The 21,783-nt window shown below is 30.7% G+C and overlaps 1 protein-coding gene across 1 annotated transcript; it reads right to left on the bottom strand.

The window, feature by feature from the left end:
* Positions 1-1,942: 1,942 nt before the first annotated feature.
* Positions 1,943-21,478, bottom strand: LOC143224061 (uncharacterized). The gene is made up of 7 exons (XM_076452525.1): positions 21,385-21,478; positions 20,056-20,173; positions 13,358-13,448; positions 11,743-11,806; positions 8,965-9,038; positions 5,870-5,945; positions 1,943-2,282 (listed from the first exon to the last, which is right to left on the bottom strand). Exons 1-7 carry the CDS (start codon positions 21,424-21,426, stop codon positions 2,076-2,078), a joined length of 672 nt encoding a protein of 223 aa, XP_076308640.1. The 5' UTR covers positions 21,427-21,478; the 3' UTR covers positions 1,943-2,075.
* Positions 21,479-21,783: the final 305 nt, after the last annotated feature.

Raw genomic sequence — 21,783 nt, 5'->3', positions numbered from 1 at the left:
CGGGTCTGTAAAGATGATATATTTCCATTTCGAAATGAATAAATAAATTCAGTGAGTACTTTAAATTTTATTAAGGTAGACCAACTGCGTAAGAATAAAAGATTAATACATGTAGCTTCTGAGTTATGGTACTAAATACAAATTATTCTTGATAGAATACAGGACAATATAACACTGCAAAACAAAGTTTTTGCTTCTTGAACACTGTTGAGTGTTCCTTGTAGAGTTTTGGCTGCTGATCATGAAAATCACATTCAAATTTGTCCATCACATACTGTTTCATCGAAATCTTCAGTTTTGCTACAATGGAAAAACAATATCAGGGCAACTGGAATCCGTCAATGCTTATTGACTACTGTTGGACACTGCAACGTGATGCACCAGATATTGAATAGAAACGAAAATCAGGAGCAAAACACTTTTAATTATGTTGAACTTAATAGCGTATTAGAAACATAAACGCAATTAAATATGTTATTGCTGGTATACAGTTAACTGTCTATTTCTCAGAGTTCCTACGTGAGGAAGCAAAACCAAACCTATATTTGTGGATACCTACCAGATACCTGTCACAATCAGCAAAAACCTTTCAGGAAGCAAAACGTTTCAAAAAATTGTTGTGCACTGTAATGAAACATTTACACATATCGGATTAAAAATCCATAATGTTATCGCTAAAAGAGTTATGCTATTTTAATCACTAACTGTTTTAACAATTGTGACTTACATTAAGAATATCCCTAGTTCTTCATAAATAAGTTATTATGTGATAATATTATACGTATATGTAAGTGATCGTTAGAGATAACAATTGAAGTATAAAAATTTCGTACTTAAAGAGAGGCTTTGTAAATTTTGCAAAACTCTCTTACTTAATTTTAAAAATAAAAATCGAAGACCTGTTGTAGACATAAATATGAAATTAGCAATTATATCTTTTTAAATTACATTTAAATTACTTTTTACTATCGTATTCTTAACGAAAATAAAAAATGATACAACACATATTAAGTTAAAAAGGCTTGTCACTGTAAATCAATAATAAGAACCTATTCCCAAGCTATTATACAACTATTAAGTTTATGATAAAAATAATGTATTTTTCCTTACTATATAAGGCTGATACATCATCAATTCCGCATTTAAATACAAAAACCGATATTTTAAGCGCACGCTGTTAAGAGGGTATATTACGTTATAATAGTTTAAAAGTATGTTATAAAGAATATTTAAACTATGATAACATAGTATAACTATTATATACACATGAGCTACTATGTTATCTTAGTATAATGCAACTTATAATCAAGATATAGTATTTTATAATAGTTGTACTATGTTATCATAGGGATATTCTTAACGTAAGTCAAAATTGTTGAAACAGTTAGTGATTAAAATAACATTTGAAAGCGATATGTATCATAGCCCTTTTAGCGATAATATTATGGATTTTTAATCCGAGATGTGTAAACATTTTATTATATTGTCTTGTCTTTTATCAAGAATAATTTGTATCTAATACCATAAATCAGAAGCTACATATGTTTAAACCATGATAACATAGTATAACTATTTTATACATATGATATACAATGTTATCTTAGTATAATACAACTTATAATGAAGGTATAGTATTTTATAATAGTTATTTTGAATAAAAAAATAACACGTTATCACAAATTCTCAATGATAATACCATAAGTTTAAGTTGTCAAACTTAATCCAGAGTGGATTATATAAATAATTATTTTCCCCATCTTTTTTTTTACGTTTTCAGAATTTACTGAATTATAAATAGAATTAAATTTCTTTATAGTTACGATATCAGTATCAATTATTGGACATTCATTAGATATGAAAAACAATATTTTACTTCAGAGTTTTAAACGATATAAATGACAAACGAACCGTGAACAATATGAAAAGTGATTGATATTTCTATGAATGTGTAGATAAGATGTAAGAAAATTTCAGAAGTTGATGACAAAAAATTTAGAATATCTGATGATTATGAATTTTATTAAAGGACCACCAAGAAAGCTTAAAAGAGTTATTGATAATATCAGACACACAGTCTAACTTCTCTCCTCTGAAAACAAATATGCTGAAATAAATGTGACAACTCTTCGAATCGGCTTCATAATATCTTTATCTTTCATGTAGACTTTGATTTTGTCACCCAAACGCAGCATAAGAATAGCCATGATTCCTCCTATTCGCACTATGGAGTAGCCAATCCACAATCCCAGAATACTGCCAAAATAACTGATTATCTCAAGAGTCTGGAATAAAAACATAATATCATCTGTTAGTGTGATAAAAGTACATGTTAAAATATGCAATATTAGCTAGCCACAGACTCATACTAAAGGTAACAATTTGTTAACTGTTACTGTGAAGTATAGTTTGGTAAGCTATAGATGAACTAGTGTAAAACCCCTTCAAGAGATGGCTGGAAACGTTTGTTGAAAGATTAACAAAATTTATGGAATTTAACTAAAGTGACTTTGTTTGCACGTCCAAAGTGTGCCTACCCCTCACTTATTTTATCAGTCCGAAGTAATTCTTTCATCACCACATTTTTAAAAAACAAATACACAGAAGAATGAATCGTTATCGCGAACAGAAAAACGTACGTGTGTACTCTGATGAGAGACTTAAATAGTGCACTTGAGTCTTTTCACTGTATTCTAAGTTACGGATTCAAAAACATAGTGCTAACATTCCGACACATACATCCAAACATAGTGCTAACATTCCGACACATACATCCAAACATAGTGCTAACATTCCGACACATACATCCAAACATAGTGCTAACATTCCGACACATACATCCAAACATAGTGCTAACATTCCGACACATACATCCAACTCTTACGACTGTACAAAGGATAAAAGTTATTTGGCAGTAATCGACTAATTTAGAAATTGAGACAATTAAATATTTCATTTCTGACCGTTTTTGATAATCATAATGCTAACCACTTTTAAACTTCTGTCTGTCATTACAAGACATTCACGTCTTTCACTTTGATAGTTTTCTTATCCTCCTTTTTAAATGCAGTCTTATTATCAACCTACAAATAAGGCCTAAAAATTTCACTTTCTACTTCGCCTGTCACGAAGAAAATCACTTCCATATAAAACATTCTATTTCAAACGGCTTCCTCATACATTTCTAGAAGAAAATAAGTTTCTCATTCTAAACTAATTTGTGTGTCAAATCACCTAATATACACTCTGTATCCAAATTTTCTGCTTTTTACACCTTGGGAGACAAAGCTCCGTTATCACAAAACAATTAACATAATTACTGAACGTTTATTATTACCAAATTGACCTGAAAGTTAATATAAAACTTAATTTCTTATTAATATTTGTTACACTACAAATATCATTAACCAACTGCACATCTCGTCAACTACACTTGCAGAGACAGTAAGGCCTCCAAAATTGGTGTAGTATTGTTGCTATCTATCAGTACAATACAGAAACAGAGCATTCGATTTATCTCTCAAGCTTCAAAATTATCTCAGACAAACAGGATATTGAAATTTTTATACAAAAAACATCGTACCTATAAACATATCTTCCATCCATAAATAGTACACAGTCTTCATTAGATTTAAACTTATTCTAATTTAACTTCAATTTCAATTGAGACTCGTTTTTCTATTTTCTTGTGTTATAATTTGTATATCTGTTGTAATAACAAATACTGTTTGTTTTTTGTTTTCATAGAAATTTGATGATTCCAAAACTTAATAAATGCTTCCTATTGTTACGTTACATTTGGCTTTATCATTAAAATATTTGGTAGCAATAAACGCTTATTTTTATTTTTCTTAAGATCAAATAGGTAAAGTGCGTGATAAAATATAAAAATAATATTTATTATTAACATTGATTCATCACTTAAACTTTTAAACATAGACTATAACGTTAATCCGAGGGCTACATGTTCGAATTCCCGTCACACCAAACATGCTCGTCCTTTTAACAATGTTATTATAATGTACGATCAATCCCATTATTCGTTGATAAAAGAGTAGCTTAAAAGTTGTTGGTGGGTAGTGATGACCAGCTGCCTTTCCTCAAGTCTTACACTGTTAAATTAGGGACGGCTAGCGCAAACAGCCCTCTCGTAGCTTTCCGCGAAATTCAAAACAAACCAAAAGTAGGCCTATTTATAGTTGAATTTAAGCATTAAGCCTAATACCTAAACGTAACGTAATGCTGAGCTTTATAAACACTAGTTGGTAAATTGTATATTGCTTATGGCTATATCGCAATGTCATAAAACTTCAAAATTATCGCCACACTTATGAAGAAAGTAAAATAAAAAATATAGAAAAACAAATATTTCCAACAAATCAACATTAATATGGAGCATTCAAAGTAAATACCACAGTTGGTTTAAGAACAAACAGGTCATTGTTCTGTTGCTAAGTGAAAATGCATATTGTTCAGTATTACCAAAAAAAGATGAGTGAAAATGTTCTCAAGACAGTGACAAAGGGAATAAGTTTTTACAGTTAGCGACAGACTATGTAAAAGCAACATTTTTCAATTGACGAAATGAAGGACGTCGATTCCACTGTTTACTTAAATTGTTAGATAAAATTAAGAGCATTAAACTAGGAAAAAATCATCTATATGTGTATTATGCAATAGGCTTTTTAGTTCATTTTTTCTTGTTGACTTTTTAACCTCTAATTCTAAGATTTGAACAATTTCGAGCAATTTACTTTTTCTATTTGTTCAAGGGATGGTGATTCGAGTAATCCGACTTAAGCAAATCGTATTGGCCCTGATAAATATAAAATCAGTGATAAAATTCATTCTAAATTAAAATCTTAAAACGAATTTTATCACTGATGCAGTTCACAGACACGAACCCCCAATTTATTATGTTACATACGTTATGTATTACGACTTCATATAGCCAGAAATTTTAATTTAATTTAGAAGTTAAATGAATCTCAATGTGTATAGATTTATGATATTTGCCAACAAGATTGATACACACAATTTGCTTTCTTAACACATATATATATTTCAAACAACAATACAATTCATAGTAAAAGTTATTACTAAAAACAGATTATGTAAGGAGCTTTACAAACTTGTAAACAATACTGAGTCACCTATATAGCGTGTAACTGAATATTTTATCGACGGTTCACGGAGAACGAATTAATTATAATTTATATGGGAAAGTCTTACAAACAATATTAAATCTTGTATCTGCTCTGAAACTAAATACTTTGTCTAAGGTTCAAAAAGCGCAAGTTACTTTTATGTTGATACACAGATATACTTCAATTGACGGGAATGCTAGTTAGCTCTATTCGTCACACCTAAGTTTTTCCCGATGAAAATATCTAATGTTCTCGTAGAAATACTAAAGTCCGTAGTTAACTCATTAAAGTTTGTAACGTTTGAAATCTATAAACGTTCCTGGTCAAATATCTGTAGTTTGTCGATCAATGAGCGTTTATTACAATTAAAGTTCCAAGGCTTATAGTATACTGACCAACAATATCATATATATCTGTGGTTCAGCGTGTCGATTTATAAACTTGGAAACGACATTCTCGAAAGTTCACTCTGCAATGTTATTCGTAAAAAAATATATTGTTGATTCTTACGCTGGAGAATCTTCTACAAACTAAGGGAACAGGAGGCACTTGCGCAATATTCTTTGACAATCTAAGTTATATACATATCTAAATATATATTAAACTGAAACAAATATACATATTGAAATAATCTAATCCGTTACAGATGTAATATTTTCACACAAATTCATTATCAAAACAAAATCTCAAACTGCTAAATATTATAATTAAATGTTTTAAAATACCTGAAATCTTGGGACATATTTATAGACAAGGTGTTCACTGTTTCCAGACTGGATTGAAACGAACAAAAGTTGAGTGCTGAAAAAAATGTATGTCAAGATAAAACCATAAAATAAAATAAAACAATACAAAAAAGATACAGAAAGTAATATATTTAATACCATTAACTAACAATAAAATAATAATATTATTTTCATAAAATAACTAAACAAATTAATCATGTTTATTTTAAACATAATAATTACGAATGTCTTAAATATATCATAATTTATATTTGTGAAGCAAATGGTACATAGACCCAACTGTTCAGACACAATTTCATAAATGTAAAAAAAGATACAAATAAATTATGTTACATTCTGGTGATTCTATACAACGAGTAATTAAATATGGATAGATAAAAATTGTAATATAAAGTTATAAACATCTCTGATTAACCAATATTTCTCCTTTGTTCAATATATCTGCATTTATTTTATTTATGGATTTTATGTATTCAGGCCAATCTCACTGTCTATTATAAATTTAGTATTTCCACAATTTACAACAAAACGTTATCATTACTCAAACAGTGTAGTCTATCTAATAATAAACTAGTTAGTGAAGTAAATAAATTCTTATTATGAAGTAGCGTTTGTATTATAATCTTTAGGTAAAATCAACTTCATATCAAAAAATGAACCTGATTTACTGTTAACATAAATTCAAGAAAAATTATCTTAATATTATGATACTAATAATTAAATAATGATAATGAACATTACTTTACACACATATATATATATATAAAATGTTCTATTTTATCTAATCCCACTTCCCTCTTTGTTAATGTTTATTTTGTTCTACACCTTAGAGTAATTTCTTCATGTTGTAAAACATACTGTTATCATTCTTACAAGTTTTATCTAATCCTACTTCCCTCTATGTTAATGTTTATTTTGTTCTACACCTTAGAGTAATTTATTCATGTTGTAAAACATACTGTTATCATTCTTACAAGTTTTATCTAATCCCACTTCCCTCTATGTTAATGTTTATTTTGTTCTACACCTTAGAGTAATTTATTCATGTTGTAAAACATCCTCTTATCATTGTTAGAAGTTATTTGGACATTTCATATATTACATAGGTGAATTAGCGTAGTTTTATCATCTTTCTAATATAAGACCTCTTATGGAGTGAATCTCAAAATAACCACTGAACGCATAGTAGGATAGAAGAGTGGAGAATAGGAGCTAGAATTTAGGTTAGGCTTCGTAATACCTTAACATTTTGGTATTTATTTCCAAACATCACATTGATAATTTAAATAAGCTATAATTTAGGTTAGGCTTCGTAATATTTTAACATTTTGGTATTTATTACATTGATAGTTTAAATAAGCCATAATTTAAGTCAGGCTTCGTAATATTTTAACATTTTGGTATTTATCATATTGATAATTTAAATAAGTTATAATTTAGGTTAGACTTCGTAATACCTTAACATTTTGGTATTTATCACATTGATAATTTAAATAACCTCTTTACTGTTTCTCAATTGATGTCTTGAATTCTAACTACTTTTTCTTTTAACTGTTTTTACTTAATTTAGGAGCAACAACTGCAGACAGTGAAAGATGGTAGAAATATAGGATATGTAGACTAATCTACTTACATCTCCTTTTCGTGTTCTCTATGCTAAATATGTGAGACCATTATTAAGCTGAATAGATGATGTACCCACATTATGATTTTTGCCCCAGTGGTGGATATTTACTTTGTGTCTGCGTTTTTAGTTTTTGAAAGTTTTTTGCTTTGTTCTCACTATTCAGAAAATTACGTTCAACTATATTTGATGTAAGGTTTGAATATACCAAGTAAAATCATGCTATCATTCCGTTTGATGTAAAGCACAGAAGTGCTTATAGCTTTTATAAACGCCTACATGTACATTTATGTATTAGTTGTCGTTTTATTTTATACTGTTTTTAAATACAGTTGTTTATTTGCTATGTAAATAGATATGATATAACAAAATCTACGAGAATAGTTAGTGTCATGATTGTAGACACAATAAACGAAAATCCCATTCACATTTTTTATCCTTCTGAAACAGAACTTTCACAACGTCATGTCCTGTTTTTACTATGTAATGATTTTCTACTATTGTATTTATATACATAACTATAATCATAGTTTTAGAAACTGGACCACATTTTTTATACTATAATTAGCCTCAATTTGTTTTCAATAATTGGCATAACGTCATAAGAATATGTCATAACATACTACCCTGATTCATGTGAAATCTGCCTATAACTATTGTAAATAATTGGCGTTATATTCTGTTAAATTTATAATTATAGTCATGAGAATCTGTCATTACCTACGACAATTGGATATGATTAATTCTTGCTAAACTCTCCTATAACTATTGTAAATAAATGGCATCATATTCTGTTAACTGTCCTTCAGTTATCTTCATAAGAATATGTTATTACATACGACAATTATATATAACAGATTCATGCTAAACTCATCTATAATTATTGTCAACAACTGGCCTATTAAAACTATAGTTAGCTTCATTTATTGTCAATAATTATCCTTTCACAATTATAACTATCTCCATTTATTGCCAAAGTTGACCTTTCAAAACTATAACTATCAATAATTATTGTCAATAATTGACCTTTCACAACATTTAATTATCTAAAATTATTGTTAATAATTAGCATCAATTCCTGTAATTATTAAAAAAGTCGTTCTGTGAAACGAATACAAATTACATAAACTTTGAACTGTGACCCCGAACGACTTAATGAATAAATACCATTACAATCTCAAGTAAAAACAAATTAGAATTATGTTCGTTGATGTTATCATGAAGTTGGAGTTTCCACTCCAACTTAAATGTTCTTAAATGAGTATGAACTTGCATTTTGCATAACTATCAAAAATAAACAACATATCGCCATAGGTATTGATTATATCTAAAAATCGCAAATTAAGATTCTCAATGGAAATATTTAAATAGTAGCCTAACGATGAACAATATAAATTATAGTTACTAAAATATTCATATTCTAAATCAAAAACATATTTAAAAACCTTACTCAATAAATTCCTTGGAAAGTGTCCAGTTCATGGTCGTATTTAGCATATAGATCCAGTCTCGAACATCCTTATCCTAAAATAAAGACTTAGGCTTAGTGTTATATTAAGTAATAATTCTGTTATTTCTACTTTTGTATTCTCACATAAATAAAGACTAGTTTTAGAACTTAATTAATTAACGTTTAAGTTTTAGAGATATTCTTCCCATGTTTTAAAGATCTAGATAAAAATTTAAATGTTCAGAAGTATTATAATATTCTTCCTATGTTTAAACATTCTAGATAAAGATGTAAATATTTAGAAACATTACAATATTTCGAATGTTAAAATTGCTAGAAAAAATGAGATAAAAGACAGTATTTTAAAGATCATCCTTTGAGACCTCTTCTACTAACCATCCATATTATACTTGAGGATGGAAGTACCTTCAGTTGATACATCATTAAGAAGGCACAACAACTTGTAAAGCATAAGGGAATCTTTTTATTGTTGGTGGAACGTACAATTTTCGACAGAACAGTAATCTGGCTTTCTGAAGTATGATCAGTACTAAGTTACACACGATTTATAAAGGTAAAAGTAACACATAAGTAATGTCAGCAAGTAATAGAATATAATTAAGTAATTGCCCCTTCAACATATGACGAGCGCTTTTCACTGACCACAGAACTGATTAGACTTAACCTCCTTTAACTATATTCCTTGTGGTTATAAAACATTTTATGTCTACCAATTGATACCCAAGTTATACAAAAGTGGAACTCGTTCTCATTGTTTCTGCAACACATTATTTCAGAACAGATATTAAACCTTTAACTAGATGAAATATTGGTTGAGTATAAAGGTTTCAAAGAATAAAGGTCAAGCGTGTTTCGCTTTGACCTAGCCTTATTACAACTTTTATGTGATTTCATAATTCTTGTGTGATAGAGTTAAGTAATAATTAACATCTACGTAGAAGTATTTCTTTATAGTCTTCTGTGATGTTAGGCCTATCTTTTGTGTAAGTGGGTGTATGCTAGCGTTGACAGGACAAGAGTTCGTGTGAACATTTTACCGAATAATTTTCCTCATACCCACGAAAGAATATGTGTGTGCATTTTCTTATAGCAAAGCCACATCAGGCTATCTGCTGAGTCAACCAAGGGAAATCGAACCCCTGATTTTAGCTTTGCAAATCCGTAGATTTACCGCTATACTAGCGGGGAACCCATGAAAAAATATACAGCCAACAAGATGCGTGATTGCCCCAGTATTATGTTGACGGTGGATAGTGTTACTAATTGTGTTCTTTATATAACATTACTTCAAAATTAATGGCACTAGCGCAAGTATTCCTCGTGTATATTTCCATGTAATTCAACAAAGCAACTGCAGATGCTCTCGCTTCTTTTATGGGATTTTGTGCCTGCGTAATAACCGGTTATCGTGCAGTCATGAACTACCTATAAAGTAAAGACACTTTTATAAAACGAGCTCTTGTGTAAATTACATACTTATTATAAATGATAATATTTGTTTACTAATTAAAATGTTGAGTCCTCAAAATAATTAACAATAATTATAAACCGGTTGTTTGGTTCATATTTAAGGTTATTAACTTAGAATGTTTATGTTTTTAATATTATACAAAACAGTATGTATAATATATTTCCAGGCACACTGTGCTACTATATTACGAATAATATAAAACACAATATTTTTGGCGTATTATGCTATGCATTACAATTTTAAATAGCCAGAACTTGAGTGAACTTTAAATGTAAAAGTTAATTAAATGTTGAGATATATTAAATTTATGACACTTGCCAACAAGATTGATATATACAGTTTTCTTTCTCAATACAACTATATTTTGATATACAAACAATAACATAATTTATAATAATGATTTGTATACAAAAGTTTTACCCACCCTCAATGACATAATAATATATCTTCGGACTCCCAGTGCTAGAAACCGTATTTCGATACACGTAATAACCATAGTACAGATAGCCCATTGTGTAGCTTTGTGCTTAACTTACAAAAGAAACAAAATACAAAATATTGACAAATTTATAAACAATGTTGAGTCTTCTATTTCAACCAAAACTTCATTGATATTTTACCGAGGGGTCATTCGAATTAATTTCGTGTCGATATCGATACAATTGACTTAATGGAGAGATAGCTAGCTCTTCGTTGATCGCATGTGAGTTTTTCATAGCTGGAGCTATGCAATGTTTTGGTAACAGTACTAACAGTTGAAGTTAATCCGCCAAAGTTAAATCACACTATGTTGGAGCTATTGCTTGTATGATACTAGAAAAACATTTTTATTATGCGATGAGCAACACCGAACTTACGCTGGTACTTTCTTACAACATATATTGTTGATTCTTACACTCGACAATACTTAATAATTTAAGTGAATTAACATGAATTTCTGAATACTCATTTAACAACATATGTAACATGCATCTGTAAATATATATTTAACTGAAAAAAATGATATTAAAATAAATATATAATGGTAAATCAATCACAGAAAGAAATATAAAATCATTAATAGATAGCTCAGTCAAGTAATTCCAGTAACAATGTTATCTTGGTCCTCATTGACTCTAGTGACTAGCCTGGTGATGATAACTGTGATATTGTGGCTAGCTGCTGATATATTTAATAATGATTTCATTATTCACTTTGCTAAAAAACATTTCATATTCATTTTTAAAATAGTCTATGTTACTATTTTCAATATTTACTTTTCTATTTTTTTATTTAATTCAACTTACCCTTGATTCTTCTTTAACTAAATTCCAATAGCTACGTTTTTGTTTAGTTTCGTAAATAATTTTCCTAAAAATAAATATAAAATGTGTTATTTTTGTTCAGTTTTTTCAAGAATACAATAAATTTTAAGAACAAAAATTTATTTCCTGAACGAGGATATTTTACAATGAAGTGTGAGAGTATAAATAACATTCTTTATCAGAAAGACTAGTAACTGTTTTTAGAAATAAGAGATAAAATTAATACATATGTATTACCAACACGGAAAAATTACTGCTCAGCGAAAGCATGTTTGCCCCCTGGTAGTCCAGCGGTATGTCTCCGGATTTACAACGCTAAAATCAGGGATTCGATTCCCCTCGGTGGGCTGAGAAAAAGGTCCTTCTAGTTGGGGGTTGTGCAGTAGGCGAACAACCTACTCACTTAAAAACCAGCCTGTTATAGAAACCGCATCAATTGCGGCCCTATGTTCCTTAAGGAATTAAATGGCATATGATATGATAAAACATGTTTGTTTGCACAAAGCTATTCTAGGATTATCTGCTCTAGGCATCCCTAATTTTGAAGTTATAAAGCAAAAGGAAGGCAGCTGCTACTCAACACTGCTTATATGAACTAATAATGAGATCAACGTGTCCCTACAAATCTACTAACGGGACAAGTGACGAAACTGAAACCTGCAAACTACTCATTGATTTCTTCAACAGATAATAAAAAAGCTGTTAACAAAGCTGTCTGAGTGGTAACAGAAATAAAGATCATTTATACATTTGAACTTCTTGAACGTTATGAAAGATAAATATGTAGATGAAGAGAATGATGAGTATTGACCCACATCTTCCCACAATATGTGTTTCTCGCAGTTATCATCATATTGTCACAGAATGAACATCTACAATTACCAGAACACCGATGAGATAAGTGCTAGGACACGACTTAAATAAGTGATAGTAGAGAAAAACCTAGATATCGTCTACTAAGGCCGAGGAAGTCATAACAATAAGTTAACAGTGATAATATTCACAAAATTATTATTCTATCAATATCTATACAGTAAGAAACAAACTAGCTCAAAAATACTAAAAATTAACTGATCTGGTGACAATCAAAACATTCTTAATACAATATGCCTTAACATGTCCAATTTCACAGACAAATACAATTCCAGCTTTTTATAACCGTAACACACTATTCTAAAAGTGTTACATTATGTCTCTGCAGAATGTACTAACTTCATACCGTCCTTAGTGACATTTATATACCTATCATAGAACTCTAGAAGTTTCTATACCATAAAAACTTCCGAAAGTGAGTGCAATCATATCATCTCTGGAAAGTTCGATTCTAGTAAGTTCACTGCCCTCCAATCTACATAACAGAAAGTTTCGGCACGTTATAGATTTCTAGGCAAAAGTCATGAGGGTATCAGAATATTCAACAACTTTTTTGTAGTTCAGTAATATTCGATGAGTATTTATCATATTAATTATGTCAAGGTTTATGACCAGTTTTATTTGTCAATTAAATTCTCATCAGATATTGAGTTTCATTTTAAAAACAGTAAGTTTTACGTCTAACCATTACTATTTATTATTAACACTACTATGTTACACTTACCTACATGGTTGACGACATACAGTTTCGCAGTAATTAAATACTTTCTTATTCTGAACAACTTTTTCATAACATGAAACGTCATAAGCAACTCCTGGTGAAATAATACAAATAAAACTGTCAATAATAAACTTAATTACACAAAACAACTTTTGTTAAAATTATTTAAATATATAAAAGAAATCATTTTGTTGCTAAACAAAACTCGAAATCTATGTTTCAATAAATTAAAACAGACTCGGTACATATTTATGTTATGTAGAACAGGAATGACTAAATGAAACATCCAGTTCGTGTTTTACATTAACCCTGAACAATTCTTTGAAATTTAAGATGTTTTTAAACTACATTTGCAATGATTAATGATGACACTATGTAACACAAATATTGTTCCTCGAATGTATGTGTTATTTCTTAATTGCTTATGCTGTAAAAGTACATAAAAAGGCCATTGTTCCCTTCAAACATTGCTTTTGTGACTTGGATAATGAAACATAGAAATTAACCTATTTTCTATGTAAAAACGGGAAAATTTGTACATTTCCATTTACATAAGATCTGAATAAAAGAACATATGAATCAAGATTTACGTGTATTTATACTAAAGTTATACAAAAAAAAATGTTTTTTTTTTTTTAAAGTGAGTATTTTCTCGAGATTTGCGACTGAAAACACTTTCCCGTATCAGCTCCCAAATACAGCATCCCATTACGGTTTCGTTCTACGCTCCCAGGTTACAAAACCTAGGTTTGAAGACAAAAATAGGTCTTTTCTATTTAATTTAGGCATAAGCAATTGAGAAATAACACTTTCTGCCCAGGATAAAAGAATGTAAACTTTTTGATACATAGTGTAACCGTTCCTGATTAACTAAAATCCTCAATATGTGTGATAATTTCGTTCCTGATTAACTATAATCTTATATGTGTTATATAATCTCGTTCCTGATTAACTATAATCTTATATGTGTTATTTCATCTCGTTCTTGATTAACTAAAATTATCTATATGTGTGATAATCTCGTTTCTGATTAATTAAAATCCTATATGTGTGTGAAAATCTCGTTCCTGATTAACTAAAATTCTATATGTGTGTGATAATCTCGTTCCTGATTAACTAAAATCCTATATGTGTGTGATAATCTCGTTCCTGATTAACTAAAATCCTATATGTGTGTGATAATCTCGTTCATGATTAACTAAAATTCTATATATGTGTGATAATCTCGTTCCTGATTAACTGAAATCCTCAATTTGTGTGATAATCTCGTTCCTGATTAACTAAAATCCACTATGTGTGTGATAATCTCCTTCCTGATTAACTAAAATCCTCAATGTGCGTGATAATCTCGTTTATGATTAACTAAAATCCTCTTTGTGTGTGATAATCTCGTTTCTGATTAACTAAAATATTCTATATGTGTGATAATCTTGTTCTTGATTAACTAATTTCCTCTATTCAACTGGAGAACAGTTGAATATTTGTATATATTGAAATAACAATATAAATATTGCAAAATCTAGCGAGAAATATGAAAACATCACGTTATATGTATTACGAAGATAAAATATATAAATATTACGTTTTTTATAGCAACGAAGACTAGTCTCAGGTGACAGCATTCTTCTGAATAGTGAGTAACACATTTTACATCAATTGTTAATACTAGTAGAAAGTCAAGAGGTTGGAGAACAATCTGTTTTTGTTACTTAAACTTAACTGCAAGTAATAGTTTGCTCTGTTAAGCTTTCATTAGTATTGTGAGATCAGAATAGTACATAGATTCACCAAACTTTATACAGAAACTTCATTTAATTCAGTAATAGTAGTTAGGACCCCTCTGGCGTCCAAATGAAGTTACCTCACGCTGATTGGCCATCTTCGAGAGGAAAAGCGGAAACTAATTATGTCATGGTACCGAAGTTTGTCCCCAGAGGGTGTTATGCGTGCATTTCAGAAAGAGGAAAATGTCCTCAAGGATTATGATGTCATAGTTTAGAAATTTGCCGCCAGCGAGCTTTTAAGGCCACAAGGAAAGGAGGTCATTAAGTCATAAATAGTCATCAGAGAACGCGTCATTAGTGTTATGATGTTAGGTCGCCATGACAGATGGTAATTACATCATAAATTGTTCCCCTGGTCGCGCCGTTAGGTACTCGTTGCTAGGCTACCATTACTGGTGGCCATGATGGATGAGTACCTAAAAATATAGTGAAGTAGAGGATATACTGCTAGGCCACTATGAAAGTTAGCCATAATACAATGACTCACACAACATACGTTTTAACATTCTATAATTAAACAGGTTAAATCATTATTTTATTAATTAATTACATTTTCTGCTCGAAACGTACTATATCTTAATTTAAAACTTACTCTTTTAATTATCAATCTGGAGTTTAAAATTTTTCAGTAACATGAATTAATTAAATGTTTTCAAACAATATTTCTTACTGATAATTTATTTCACTTCTTACAATAAAAATGTTGATGACGAATTTACGGAATTTATGTGAAAAGGCCAATAATTACCATTATTTTAACGACTGTCCAAATCAGAAGCAGAGAAAGTTCACTAATCTCACTTTGTAACTTGACATAATATCAAGTCATCCCATAAGTAATTTCCGAAAATTTAATACAGAAAGTGCATCATCATTTCTGTCTTTATAAAAGGTTTAATGACTAAAATATGTAGTAGGACGTGTATAAAAATGTTCAGACAAATAAAGAAACTAACCCAACTCCACTTTTTTCAGATCATTAATCAAATAAACCCTTTGAAGATGGATGTGTCTGAAGAGCACATTAGGCATATAATGCTTTACGAGTTTAAAAAAGGCAATAGTGCAGCAGAAGCTACATGAAACATGTCAAGGTGTCTATGATACGGAATCTCTCAATGAAAGAAAATGTTAAAGATGGTTTCAGAAGTTTAAATCAGGTGACTACAGTTTAAGTGATGCGCCACGTTCATGATGTCTTGTTGAGTTTAATGATGACTTGCTGCTTGCAGCAACTGATGAAGATTGTGCTGTAATAGTTGAAGAACTAGTACAGAAGCTTAATTCAAACCATTCGACAGTAAACCGTCATCTGCAACAACTTGGAAAAATGTCAGAATTTGGAAAATGGGTCACCCGTAATTTGACAGAAGCCAACCATAGAGCAAGAGTGGGCATTTGCACTTCTCTGCATTCTCGTGTCTTTTTTAGACATGTTAGTGACTGGAGATGAAAAATAGATATATTATAAAAATGTTAAGAGCCGTAGACAATGACTCAGTGCAGGTAAACTGAATAAAGCACAGCCCAAAGTGGACCTCCACCCTAATAGAATCTTGTTAAGCGTTTGGTGGAATATTGTTGCTGTGATACACTTTGAATTGCTGCCACTCAATGTAACGATTACATCACACTTCTATTGTCAACAGTTAGAGCGCTTGAATGTTGCATTGAAAGAAAAGAGGCCTGCTTTGATCAATCGTAAAGATGTTGTGTTACAGGGATAATGTACGACCCATACAGCAAGGATCACATCTGTAAAGACTGAAGAGCTAGACTGGAACAAACTTCCACATCATCCTTATTCTCCAGACCTTGCCCCATCAGATTATCATCTATTCCAAAGTTTGCAGAACTATCTTGATGGAAAAGAGCTTGGAACACGTGAAAATGTCAAACTACCCTCTCTACATTCTTATCCTCCAAACCTCAATAATTTTATAGAAGTGGTATTCAGAAGGTTGTGAATCATTGACAGGAAGTAATTAATAATAACGGAACACACATTGTTGACTAAATAACATTAAAAGCGTTTGAAATTCTTTCTCTTTTTCTGAACCTAAAATTGTACATTACTTAAGAGATGACCTGATAGTTTATGCATGGTACTATATCTTACAAGAGGTTTTACAAAAATGAACTTCACATTATTTTAAATATGCTGTGACAGTACTTCTACATGCGATCAGTAACTATGTTTAAGTTTTCTAAAACCATTAATTTACATATTTTAACATCTTTATTAAAATAATAAGTCAATGGCTTATGGTTTATCTATCCATTTTCTATATAGGTATTCAATGACAAATACATCTCAAGTGCACACAAATTATGTGAAAGTATGGAATACATAACTTCTTTCATAGTGTATTCTGTAGAAAACTTAATTTTTCACCTTCATTAATCATACATATTATTTGATAAGACAGATATAATAACCACTATTCATCCTTTAATTAAATATAATAAGTGAACGGCTTACTGTTTAATTTTGCTGTCTAATGGTAAGACACTATTAGAAAATCGTGCACATACAAACTGGGCACAAACTTTTAAGTAATACAAAGGCCACACATACAGTATTGACACTGATATCAAGACAAATATTTGTTGGATGGTTTTCATATGGTCACACATACAGTATTGAGATATTTCTACTTATCAGTCAAAGACCTTTTTCGTTAATCACATTGGGAACAAAGTATATTAGGTATTCCATATCATTCAACATTTTATACATTAAAATTACTAAATACACAAATTAACGTTGCCAACGTTATGATTATTTCAGTTTAGAGATAAGTATTCTGTAATAATCTTATATAAAACTCACGCTTCATCACAGTTCAATACACTGTCATAAGTAAAATTTAACAAACATCAGAGTTTATAGTTTATTCGATTATCTTTCATACAAAATATATCCTTTATGTTAGAGTCTTTCATACAAAATGTATCCTTTATGTTAGAGTCTTTCATACAAAATATATCCTTTATGTTAGAGTCTTTCATACAAAATATATCCTTTATTTTAGAGTCTTTCATACAAAATATGTCCTTTATATTAGAGTCTTTCATACAAAATGTATCCTTTATGTTAGAGTTTTTCATACAAAATATATCCTTTATGTTAGAGTCTTTCATACAAAATATATCCTCTATGTTAGAGTCTTTCATACAAAAATGTATCCTTTATGTCAGAGTTTATAAATGATGTTCTTATACTTTACCACATTAATTTTAATTACCTCATGTTATAGAATCAAAAATATAATGTTTATTTTGAATTTCGCGCAAAGCTACTCGAGGGATATCTGCGCGAGCCGACCCTAATTTAGCAGTGTAAAACTAGAGAAAAGGCTGCTAGTTATCACCACCCACCGCCAACTCATGAGCTATTCTTATCAACGAATAGTGGAATTTCTCGTAACTTTATAACGTCCCCACGGCTAAAAAGGCGAGCATGGCTAGTACGACGGGAATGCTTGTTTGTTTTGGAATTTCGCACAAAGCTACTCGAGGGCTATTTGTGCTAGCCGTCCCTAATTTAGCAGTGTAAGACTAGAGGGAGGGCAGCTAGTCATCACCACCCACCGCCAACTCTTGGGCTACTCTTTTACCAACGAATAGTGGGATTGACCGTCACACTATAACGCCCACACGGCTGAAAGGACGAGCATGTTTGGCCCCAACGGGGATGCGAACCCGTTATCCTCACATTACGAGTCGCACGCCTTAACAGGCTTGGCCATGCAGGGCCGACGGGAATGCGAACCCGCGACCCTCACATTACGAGTCGCACGCCTTAACAGGCCTGGCCATGCAGGGCCGACGGGAATGCAAACCCGCGACCCTCACATTACGAGTCGCACGCCTTAACCCACCTGGCCATGCAGAGCCGACGGGAATGCGAACCCGCGACCCTCACATTACGAGTCGCACGCCTTAACCCACCTGACCATGCCGGCTTATTTATCTCTACACAATATATTTAGAAATGAACTCTAAATATTTTCAACACGTTAATTAACATTAGTGAATTTAAACGTCAGCAAATAAAAGATCTTTAAATAGTGTTCAAATAATTATTTTATATCCCGTCATGCAACTGTTTCATTCTGTGCTCGAAATAGTGAATGACTGTTTCAGCTGGCTCAGAATAAATTTTGAAAAAAGAAGATGAATTATATTTAAATGAGTGACACTAATTATTATATCATATATGATTTCCTGAAACAGTTAATGCATACATTTACACATAATGCTACATAGAATGGATCATTGATACGCATGCCAAGTTCACTTTGGAATTCCTTTGTCTATTTGCAATATACAGTTAAACTGAGCAGCTGGAACATATGTAAACAGCTGTCAATCAGTCTACAACCACTTTTTGAATGCAACATTCATGTTAATCCTACGTCTGTTATTGATAATCATGGACAAACAAAGTAATGTACGTATGATTTTTATTATACTTCTGAACTAAATCAAACAAGTACCGTCACTTATATTTACGTACGATATGGTCCCACTATCGATCATCAGTGGGAATCTTAATTAATTATAGAGAAATGTTATTTATTGTTATTAAACTATTATATAAAATTATTTAAATTATATAAAATAATCTTTGTACTTTCATAGGTTCGAAAATAAATTTATTGCCCGACTTTAATCTCGTGGTATGAGTTCGTAGATAATAACATTCAAATAAAATATTACTTATATAATATATATAATAAAATATTACTTATATAATGTTTGTCCGACTGTAAATACAACCGACGATAAGTTTATAAGAAAATCAGGCAGTAGTAATAAAGTTCATTTTAAAAGTATCGTACATGATATTAAAACCCAAATTCCAGATAACGAATAGAATTGTATGTTTCTAAGGTTCAACAGGTTTCTTACCTCGGAGGGTAATTCTCTGTAGCTTAGTTCCACTTTCAAACGCAAATGGCGATATAAAGTAATTTACGGTATTACAAGTGGTATATGTGACGTTTTCCAAACATTCCATCTGACATAACTATAGAATTGTTTAAAATAGTGTTTTAATATTTGTATTTCACTACATGCACTTTTATAAATAACTTACAAACCATAATTTATTATTCTGTTTCTGTTCGACTCTCGTAGATCGTATTAATAGGAACTACCAAGTGGAAATAAAGATTGGTTTGGTTTTGGAATTTCGCACAAAGCTACTCGAGGGCTATCTGTGCTAGCCGTCCCTAATTTTGCAGTGTAAGACTAGAGGGAAGGCAGCTAGTCATCACCACCCACCGCCAACTCTTGGGCTACTCTTTTACCAACGAATAGTGGGATTGACCATCACATTATAACGCCCACCACGGCTGGGAGGGCGAGCATGTTTGGCGCGACGCGGGCGCGAACCCCGAATTACGAGTCGCACGCCTTACGCGCTAGGCCATGCCAGGCCTGGAAGTAAAGAAACACGACAATAACGCAATATCTATTATAACTAGTAATCCTAATGTCAGGACTCTTCAGGCCTAAAAAAAAATTTAAAATGATTACAGCAGTCCGCAGTCCTCATGGTAAGGACTTAGGTTTTATTTTAAACCTTTAATTTTTTAAAATTTATCAGGAATTCTGAGAAACACTAAATTTATTTTCAATCCGCTAATGATTATTTAACTTTGCGGAAGATGTTAGATGAAATTATCATTTTGAGTATATCGGTTTAAGAACGAGGGAAGTTGGTAAAATGTAATTTTTCTTGAAATTTATTTATGTTAACAAAACATCAGAAGTAATGTCACGATTTTTTACATTATATTATTTATTTATTTTTACGCATTCATTATTAATAGTCATTTTTTCTAAGTATTTTCACATGTAAACAAACAAAATGCATTGTCTTAAAATGAACTAACCCAAATAAAAGTATTCAAACAAATTGTAAATATATAAATTACTTTAACAATGTAAATTACAATTGAATAGCATTTTCACACTCAATCCTTCATTTTGTAGTTTGGGTTTACTGGGTATGTATATTTCACAAATTATTTATTACTTCCTCAAGAAAGCCTACAAAACATTAAGTTATGCAAGCAAACGTCTCAAAGCGACAGAACAGTCATTTATAGGCTTTCTCTTCTTTCATGGCATATATATAAATCAAAACGGTTACATAAGTAATCTATTCCGTAAATTTTTAACTACATACACCGACATATTTTTAGGTTTTATTTTAAACAAAATTATAGTTACCTCCTTATCCAAAAGACCTGGCCTTGCTGCTGTTGTACCCATTTTTTCATAGTCTGTGCAATTTGTTCGAAACGGTCGGGGTAGCAACAGTGATGATTTCTGTCGATAAACAGGTATGTTTAGTTTATATAACCTAATCATAAAATAAAGTTCACGATAGTGAATATAGGGTCTAAACAAAGGCCTTATTTGAATAAATAACATAAATTTTAATTTTACTAAAATATCTGAAGTTTAAAATACTGTGCCGAGTAACTTTTCAAAAACGTTTTGTTTCGCCACCATAACTATGAAAAAAAAGAAACTGAAATTCTAGCCAGTTTTAAGGTAGGTTTTTGTTTCCTCAACAGTAACAATAAACAAAGTCAGGTTTCTTGTTCATGATTATCTTTTTGTTCT

The sequence above is a fragment of the Tachypleus tridentatus genome, chromosome 8 (assembly GCF_004210375.1).
Source record: "Tachypleus tridentatus isolate NWPU-2018 chromosome 8, ASM421037v1, whole genome shotgun sequence".
NCBI lineage: Eukaryota > Metazoa > Arthropoda > Merostomata > Xiphosura > Limulidae > Tachypleus > Tachypleus tridentatus.
Note: the sequence above shows the minus strand (reverse complement) of the source record. Positions and strands in the feature narration are given on the sequence as shown.